We start from the raw sequence: 10,093 nt of genomic DNA, 5'->3' as shown, positions 1-10,093 counted from the left end.
CATCCGGATCCATATATCTATTCTTTATTAAGTCCCAAAGATCTTGAGACTTGAATAAAGTCTTCATCTTGATACTCTAAAATTCATTACATTTGCTTGAGAAGATGAGAATAAGGGGTTGAGATATGGAATTACCATTGAAAGTCATAATGCCCAGTTAGACTAAGCTCTGATATCATAAATGTTAGGGATGGAGGAGCAAGAAAATGATAAAACAGAATACTACAATGTAATTAAAAGGAATCATTTCGATACTTACAAAATATTTCCAAGTGTACACACTTAACTATCTCACTTCCCATGTCACTCATGATTGAGGTAGTTATTGAAACTACCTTATAACTACTAGATCGTGATTGAGGTAGTTATTAAAATCACCCTATAATTTAGATCATGATTGAGGTAGTTATTAAATGAGCCAATGATGAACATCAATATGTATAGTGAAGCATGCATGCAAGCATGGGAAGATGGAAGAACAACCTGATGCTATGGGACAGATTCCAGTACATGGATTCGATTGGATGTTGTATTCCCTGATGTGATCTATGATCAAATGGACTTTTCCACTAAGAAGCTTTCCAGCTGAAAATATTTACATACCGTAGATTCAAACTTGAAAATATATTACTTATGTGATAATACAATGACCAATTCGGATATCTCAACATAAATATAAATACATTGACCATACTTATGTGATAATACATTGTAATCTAAGCTATTACTATTATTTTATTATATAAATTATAAAATGATAAAATTAATTTATTATTAGAATGAGCTCTCTGAGTCATGAGGAATATTTTGCTTAAAAACCTAGTACCTAACAGTGGGATTGGGTGAAGTGGGCTTGAGTTGGGCCGACGTAGTACAACTCACGCTACTGGAGCCTTGTAGTAAGGGGCTATAAATACCGCTCCCCCAAGTCACATTTCGCGCCCGCCGACGCCAGCAATGAAGCACTCCGTGCTCCAAACCCCGAGACGTGCTCCGAGCCCGGCGAGTCATGGGGGGCGACCCAAGGAAACCCCTCCTCCTTCGAAGTACCGCCCTAAGGTTCTCCCGTAAAACCCCCATCCTTCCCTTTGCTCCATCCATCGCGTTTCTTAACCCTCTCTCCGTAGATCGTCCCGAAGCGCTTGAGCTGCGATTTCTCCGCGGTTCCGGAGGATATCCTCTCCGAATTCCACGATCTGCTCGAGTCCTCGCCGGAGGAGAGTATCACCGTCGTAGATCCACCGGAGGTGAGACTGGAACCCTAAGTTTTGTTCGAACATCTCATACCCCCTGATTTTTCTGCTTCCTCTGCGCAGACGAGTCCGATCTCGCTTCCTCTTGTACGTGTATCTATTTAATTTATTTAATTAAATAAGATATATTATAGATACGAATGGATTATGATAATAGTTAATGGTTAATAGAAAAGAAGTTTAGTTAAAATAGAATTCCTTATGTGATAAAATCGGAATAACTTATCTAGACCCTGACTAATGGGAAGCATTGAGAGATTAAAGTTTTTCTCTTAATCTTCCTAATCCAATCTCCATAATTTACTAGGGGTTAAAAAGGGGTGATCTCTCAATCTCCTTCTTAATCCATCAATCTAGGTGATCTAGGAAGAAAAAAGAAGAATTTAGTAGCGCTTGTAGAGCGCTTGTAGATCACAACAATAAAAAAAAGTACGTATCGTAATATATTATTAGATTTAATTTTATTTGATTTTAATCCTGACATCAAAATTTTTTGTATTACTGATAGCAGGATTATATATTTTATGCTAATACTTTGAATCGCAAACCCGTTTCCTTCGCATCCGAAACTGAGGAAGGCTTCAAAACGATTATAACGAGATACCGTAACACTGCCTTCCGAATAGGCAGTGATATGCTGCGATGTCAACGGACTGGGCGTGGCCCGTTACATCGAGCAGACATATTTCCCCTGAACACATATTTCATCAAATGCGTTACGCAACGACACTGGTGCGTAAATCTTCACATACGGTGGTACAGTTGCAATCCGAGTGTGCACAGGCAAAACATCATTTGCGAACATTTGGAAAGCACCATGAATCACGGTTCTAACCAATCCTGACCACCCAGCTACGTCAATTCTCACATCTCGACCGTCCACGTTGCGGGCCCAGTTTCGAAGGCGTACCAGTGGCACGAATCATGAAGCAAGTGAGGTAAAGGCCGAACCTGTGGGTCCCGGGAAGCGTCCCGCCTGGGATCCTCTCTTCGCTTCGTGGCTTTCGCCCGAGCTCGCATCACGCCCGCTTCCCCTTCCTACCCGTCGCCCTGACTACTCACCTGAGCTTTGTTTAATGGATGCCATTGTTTCCTCCCTCGAACAAGTCCGAGATATCAGCTCCCGGAACCTAACCGTATATCTCTGAGCCTTTAGTCCTCTTGCTCTTTGGATCAGCAGTGACAAGCTGGTGGATCGAAAATACCAGGTAAGTGTTCTAGTTTACGGATTTTTTTAGGAAGATCTCTTTGTGCATGAGAGTCGTTCCAAGTTTTTGCAATGTCGCCTATGGTTTCTCGCTTTGGCTTTGATTAGCGTAGTGAATTCGTGAGGTATGATAGATTTTGTTGATTTCTGGGCCGGAGATCTCAGTCTCTGGTGATTATATCATTTTGTCTGCTCGACTGGGACGCCTGATAGCTTACATTTTGTCACCAATTTGGTGTTTTTTTACTGCAATTTTATCCTTCTTCAAGAACGAATCTTGCATCTTCAAACTTCCTGATTTCCTCGAAGTGGATATTATCCTTTCTTTTAGAATTGATGTTAGGCAGAAGAGTGATAGCTTGCATTAATGTTCTGTTTTTGCTGTTCTAATGTTAATTAATTCTGGTTATAAATTTGAGTTAAATTATGAGGTGACAGCTGCAAGAAAAGTCATTACTGTCATTTAGTGACCCTTCTTATCGATGCTTTTAAATTAGCTCTATGTTATACTTGGGTAGTCTTACTCTGTGAATCACTAAATTCTGTTATCAATTCTTGTTCAAGTATAATATTTTATTCCTTCTTTGCATGATGAACTTTGTCCTGCTACTCATTTATCTGAAAATGATAGTTACAGTTGTTTAAATTCACAGTGTATAATATCCATCCTATTATCCTTTACTTAAAAGGGCCGTCCTTCCTAAATAATACTGCAAGCATTCTCTTATGAACGCTCGAGTTATATTTTGTTTTTTGGCAGTATTCATGATCATGTTTTCTTTCTGGACATTTACTTACTTTTATTATTCATGCTAGCTACTTTTTTAGCTATCTTGCAATGATTTTAGGTGCTATGTGTTATCGCATCGTGCCTAATTATTATTCTTTCGTTGCTATACAGGTGCATAAAGTGGCTGATGAGATTATTATGGACTTCACTGATCAAATTAATCTATTGGAAAGCAAATACCAGAAGGTTAAATTTTGAATACCTTTTTAATACCACATCCTCAGTATGAAATAACAACCTGTTTGCATACAGGAAAAAAACAAGATTAATTAGGGTTTGAAATCTTTATGTGCTACATTTAGTACAGAGTACATGATCTGGTGGTAGATTAACATGAGTTTTATAAATAATAATTGGATAATTGAAAGATGTGAAACCATAAGAGCTCGATAATTTACCATATCATGGGAGATATGTCATGATTAATATTGTTTACATATTCAGCCCATGTATAAGGTCTTCTGCTACTTCATCTGGATTCTTAACAAATACGTCTGAAGACTGTTAATCTTAAGTATAAACCTTTCTAGAGGATTACTTTATTGATGAATTTCACAAATAAAATTTCCTGTGATGTGTAGAATATGCTAATTTCTCTATCCAGTTTACTTGCATCTGTTTGATTTTAACACGTGAGTTTTTAACTAGTACAGTTTGAATAGAAAGGCATCCTTGAAACAAGTTGGAGCCATTTCAGTCTGTTGTATATTCATGAGATTATCAACATTTATACATGCTTCCTGCATTGGTTGATTGTGATTCTTCAATCTTCTGAAATTTTGTATTTCTCATGATCACTACTTCATCTTGATCTTGGGCCATGTATTTGTTCACCTGTGTCCCTTAGGCCAATATATATAACATACTTTACAGATAAAATCATTTATTTTATTTTATTTTTTTCACACAGATTGGTGGCAGACTATATTCTGTGTTTGATGTGTTTCACTCTTTAATATTTGTTAAGGGAATGTGATGTATCCTTATCTGACAAATTGCAGTAATTTGACAAGTTATATGCATCTGTGTTCTTTGAGAAATGATAAATAAACAAAACAAATTTCTTGCGTCAATCTACTCAGACCTTTATCACCAAATACTGTGATTTGATGCTACAACCTGGAAGCCTCAAGGATTTCAGTCATGAAAGAGTTTGCTTGTCACATTAACATCCATTTGCAATTTGTAATTACAAGCAGATGCCTGGTGCTAAGTAGATTACTGGTCGGCTCAAATGTGAAATCAGAGAAGAGAAAAATATGCTAGATCTGGCAAATCAAGTTGTTTCAGTAGATATCTTGAAGTCTTTATTTCTCTTGTGAAGTTAATTATCTCCATCCAGTTAGTTTGTTTGGGTCAAGCACCAGGTCCTGATTTCAAGTTTAAACTAGCAAAACATATGTGAAGCTCAATAATCTTTTTTTACCCAATGATATTTAGCATGCTGTCCTTGGTAATTTATGGTTGTGATGTTGATATTAGTGAAAGTATTCTATTTTCACATGTCAAAAGTGCTATTCATTCTATTGACATTTTATTGGAATATGTATACTCTCTTGTATAGAATAAAACAAAGATTTTTAGTCAATTAGTTTCTATTTCTTATATTGGAAACTTTCAGGCGGTGAAAGATCTGTACACACAATTAACTCCAGTTCAACTATTGCATATTGCTTGTCATCCCAACAGACCAACATTCCTCGACCATGTTTTGAACATCACCGACAAGGTATTCTGTTGCAATATATTCTCTAATCAGTACCTTTTTCTGCCGTTGTTTCCACATCAACTTTGCCTCATGGTTACTGTTCATTTCTTGCAGTGGGTTGAGCTCCATGGAGGCTGTGCAGCTTATGATGATCCTGCTATTGTTCTAGGTATAGAAAGTATAGATGGAAAAAGCTATATGTTAATTGGTCACCGGAAAGGCAGGAACACTAAGGAACATATTCAGCGTAACTTTGGAATGCTGACTCCACATGGGTAATGAATAAATATGAATGTTCTTGATATTTTTTCTTTCTGAGAGTCTTGAATATCTGGTTATGCATGATTTTTGATATCTTGGACAATGCAGTGATTTCATAATGTTTATAGATCAGGAATTTAACACGAATACTGACTCTACATATGTAATAAGTAAATATAACTGTGGTTGATATGTTTTTCTGACAGGCTTGCAGTATGCTAATGTGTGTTTATTTGTTTTCTTTGAAAATGTGGTGAATTATGAATTATTATATGTAGGCCAACAACTTAACACAGTGTACGCCTATTTACTATCATACTATGTACTCATTAGTTTCACAATGCATGGTTTTAAAAATCAGCACAAAATTGTATGGATCAGAATCACTAGATCAATGTGATTGGGATTGCCTGAGAAAATAACTCTATAAATAAAAAATAAGAATTCACAAACTAGCTAAAATAGGAAATATTTAAAATAAAATTGTAAAGACAAACATTATATGGTCAAACATTTCTTTCATATTTCATAAAATATTGAACTTAAACAAGCATATAAAACTAAATTATGAAAGATTAAAATATAATATAAAAGATAGCAATAAAAAGAAAAGAGTAATTCATTTAAAAAAATACATATTTATTTGAAGACAATTTGAAAGTAGTGCATAACTATTATATATGTCAGAAAAGCTCTAAAATTTATGTACTTGTAGCTTTAAGAAAAGCAATTAGTCTCGCTGTTGTTACAGTGCTTAACAAATTACCATGGAGTTGTGTAAAGACAAATATATAAAAAACTTCATTTAAAAAGAGCATGATACATCCTTCTCCAATTTATGAATTTATTTACTATGTTTCCCTGTCCTTAACATTCTTTTCTCTCTATCTTATACAATATACATTAAATACTGTAACAACAATAGTGGTATTTGGACAAATTTAATAATTGCAATAGATAGCAAACACAATGGTAACAATGCCTCTTTTCCGGTCATAGTCACATTTTTTTTGTTTTTCCTCCATTTCAAATTTCTTCTTCTCCTTTCCCACCCCTTCTCCTTCCTTCATATTTTTTTTTTCCTTTTTCTTGGTATCATCAAAATTGAATAACTTCACTGGAGTTTAAGACAGTTTTGACATTATTTTGAAGGATAAGGCCAAAAATTTGGTCAAAATAGGGTTCCTCTTGGATGATACAGATATTTAGGGACGTCGTATCGGAATCAGCCAATACCACAAATTGCATGATATCATCTTATGATTTGAGATAAATTATAAAAAGAATTATGTCTAGAGTATATAGTTACTAATATTAAATATTCAATTGATAAAAATATATTTGGCTTCATTGGATCCATTATTGTGATGAAATTGATTAGCTCACAAGCTTATATGCCACTGTGTAGCTACTGGAAAACCTTGCACATGATGAAGTATGCGGACCACCATGGATTTCCCATCATCACATTTATTGACACACCTGGGGCATTTTCTGATCTTAGATCTGAAGAACTTGGTCAGGTATCACTCTATTTTTCTTCTAAACTAGATTGTCAGGTATCCTGTTCATGTTCGTAGTTAATATATATTTTTCATAACATGTTTAATAATTTAGGGAAAAGCAATTGCCTTCAATTTAAGGGCCATGTTTGGCGTAAAGATTCCAATTGTTACCGTTGTGATTGGTGAAGGTGGATCTGGTGGAGCTCTTGCTATTGGCTGTGCAAATAAGTTATACATGTTGGAGAATTCTGTCTTTTATGTTGCCAGGTGATCTTAAGTTTCTTTTTAATTGCATGAGGAGATTTATATACTAGCAGTTACACTTCTTGTCTCCAGCACAACCAAAGAAGATACTGTAAAAATTAACTAGGTCTGGCTATTTGATGATTCCACATGGTATGCAAAGCAAAAAAGAGTATATAATCTAAGAAATGCACTAGATCCTGATTAATCTCACATCGGAAGTGGACTAAAACTAAAACTGACTTATAAGGTTTTGATAGGTGTATTATTATTAATTTCAGTTTAAGTATTTTGGCTACTGGTTTAGATCAACGAAGTTGATAGGATCGAGTAGAAAAAGACTACCCATGAATGAAGTTACGACTACGTCTTATATGCATCATATGAGGGTTTAAATTGGGCTATGCTGGGCCTTGACACATCAAGCTCTTAAGGGACGAGTCAATTAGCTCGTTAGGCCTGGGTTGTGACATATAAAATGTTCGCAGTTGTATGGAATTGATATATAATTTAATTGTTAAATGTGATAAAATCTCCTTAATAGATATTTCTTACAAAGTTATTGGCCTTTCAGCTGTTTGCCCAACTGATAGTGGCACTTTAGAGTTTCTGTTTTGTTTCTATTCTTTTGCTATCAAACACAATATTAAGTAAGCATGATGTGATTGTCACTATGTATGCTATTAACAAGATTTGTTTTCTGTATCATGTAATGCCTATTATATATGGTCTGTTTTGTGCAGCCCAGAAGCATGTGCTGCAATTTTGTGGAAGACCTCTCAAGAAGCTCCAAAGGTACACGCTCTGTGAGAGCTCCATAACCTTTTTAAACAGCAGATATTTTCTTATGGTTTAATAATTTGTATCACTTGTCAAGCAGCAGAGAAACTAAAAAACACAGCCACCATTACACAGCCACCAAACTGTGTAATTTAAAGATAGCTGACTGGATCATTCCAGTAAGGCAGCCTTTTTCTTATGTGAATGAGTGTGCTTCTTTTTTTAGCATAAATAACCATAATCATCTCGGACACACGAAGACCGTGCATAATATGTAACAGAGGATCTTTATGATATGCATTTTCTTATAGTTCCTCATTTTTTTTTTTTCCAGAACCACATGCATACTGACCATTTAAAGGTTATAACTCTTTGTTTATGGAATTCTGTGCTTATGTGTTATACAAAATGTTCTATTCTACATGTATCCATTAGTTATGTGAATTAACTTCTCTTCTGGTAAATTTGGTCTTGTTTTTCTTTTTTGGTTTCTGCTATTGTTCTTTACTTGATAAGCTATCCTTATTCAGTTAATCCATGTACCTTGTGCTAGCACTTGTTCATACATCTCGATTTATGTGATGTCATCATTTATCTCTTAGGACTCTAGTTAGGAGAATCCTAATTGAATTTTATTGAAAGAGACATTCATATAAAATCTATCTAGTCAACCCCTATTAAAGAGGTGACGAGACCGGCTAAGGTTAGGGTTAGTTGGGAGGTTACTTCTTATAGTAGGAGTCTTATTAGGAGTTGGTTAGAAATATGAGTCTTGAGTAGGAGTCCTATTAGGAGTTAGGGTTTAGAAGTCCTATCTATAAATAGTCATGTATTCATCATCTTTTGATAAGAAATAGATAAATCTTTTTAGCAGCCTAGCCTTTGAGCAGCAACTTGGAGGAAGAAACCCTTATAGAATTCCAAGGAGACCGATCCCCTAAAAAGATCAATCCCAAGCTTAGAATCCACTATGGTTCTATCAAGGAACTACTAGGTGGTGCACATATTGATCCAACTTTGGACTTCCTAAGAGAAAATTTACCATCATGAAAGCCATGGAGGTATATGTAGTTTATAATTTTTTGCATGTGTAATCTGGTGTTAATAAACGACCTACTTGATGAAATAATTGGAAACACTATCTTCATTTTGTTCATCTTTTTCTTGATGATTAAATATTCTTTATTCCCTTACCGTGTTTGTGCAAAATTCTACTCTACGGCTGCAGTTATTTATTATTCCCTTACTTTTTCTTGTACCAATTTCTCTTGCATGGCTACAATTATTAATCTCATTTAATGTGATATCCTGTAAATTCAAAAACTTTAAGATATGCTGAAATCTCATCTATAAGCTATTCTTAGTTGAGGATAGAACGTAGTTATCATTAAAAGAAGCTCTTGTTTAAAAAAAAAAAAAATCAATTGCATTCTTTTTGTAGCACTTGATATATACAGAATCCACCAATATAAGCTTTATGAAATAGTTTACCTTGTTCAATCAAATGTAATATGGAATTAAATGTAACAAATTTGTAGTGAAATCCCCTTACCTTGAAATCTTTAATTTGAGAAGTAGGGGCTACCATCTCCTGATCAGAAGACATCCGATTTTTGTAGATAGTATAAAACTCTTTTTCCTCAATATGTTTTATAACATTCAGTTTCTCGAAAGAAAGTGTAGTTAATAATTATGTTAGCATCTTTCGATAACAGAAGAACCTTAGTGCTGCATTTTGGTCTGTTTTAAAATATTTTAAAATTTAAAATTTAACTTTGTTGTTTCATTTATATTGTAAAGATCATGAGTTTATTGTGTAATTCAGGAGCTTGGTGGAATGGACAAGGATAGTTTACTTAACATGCAACATATGAAGTTCTGGGTACTTGGGGGATTTGTGGAAGGTGAACATGTGGAACCAGAGATCAAACTTAACATGAAAAAGAAGGAAGCTGATGTTCCTCAAGTTACAGCTGACATATGTTAGGGATGGAGGAGGAAGGAAACGATAAAAATAAAATACTACAATGTAATTAAAAAGAATCTTTTCGATCAAGAAAATCGATGTAGTATTTAAAACAAGAGGATTGACATAGAACACTTACAAGATATTCTCAAGTGTTTTCTGACTCTATCTTGCTTCATGAATTATGGTCCTATTTATAGGACCTAGTGATAACTACCTCACTCCATCATGTCACCCATGATTGAGTAAGTTATAATAGAAACTATCCTATAACTTCTAGATCATGGGCCACTTCTTGAAACATGCCTAAAACTACCTAGAACATAGTAACTACCTAGATAACTACCATGAATCAATTCTCAACACTCCCCCTTAATTCA

The 10,093-nt window shown here is 34.8% G+C and overlaps 1 protein-coding gene across 1 annotated transcript; it reads left to right on the top strand.

The window, feature by feature from the left end:
- Positions 1-926: 926 nt before the first annotated feature.
- LOC135607434 (acetyl-coenzyme A carboxylase carboxyl transferase subunit alpha, chloroplastic-like) lies at positions 927-9,990 on the top strand. The gene is made up of 9 exons (XM_065099249.1): positions 927-1,059; positions 1,128-1,247; positions 3,362-3,436; positions 4,872-4,979; positions 5,073-5,233; positions 6,628-6,742; positions 6,837-6,991; positions 7,711-7,762; positions 9,573-9,990. The coding sequence occupies exons 1-9, from the start codon at positions 958-960 to the stop codon at positions 9,732-9,734; spliced, it is 1,050 nt and encodes a 349-aa protein (XP_064955321.1). The 5' UTR covers positions 927-957; the 3' UTR covers positions 9,735-9,990.
- The last annotated feature ends 103 nt before the right edge of the window (positions 9,991-10,093 follow it).

This window comes from Musa acuminata, chromosome BXJ2-3, assembly GCF_036884655.1.
Source record: "Musa acuminata AAA Group cultivar baxijiao chromosome BXJ2-3, Cavendish_Baxijiao_AAA, whole genome shotgun sequence".
NCBI lineage: Eukaryota > Viridiplantae > Streptophyta > Magnoliopsida > Zingiberales > Musaceae > Musa > Musa acuminata.
This window is presented reverse-complemented; position numbering and strand designations above follow the sequence as displayed.

Coding starts and splice junctions, on each gene's coding strand:
- LOC135607434 (XM_065099249.1), top strand. CDS start 958: ATGAAGCACTCCGTGCTCCAAACCCCGAGACGTGCTCCGAGCCCGGCG. Junction 3,437..4,871: donor TGGAAAGCAAATACCAGAAG/GTTAAATTTTGA, acceptor GGAAACTTTCAG/GCGGTGAAAGATCTGTACAC. Junction 6,743..6,836: donor GATCTGAAGAACTTGGTCAG/GTATCACTCTAT, acceptor TTAATAATTTAG/GGAAAAGCAATTGCCTTCAA.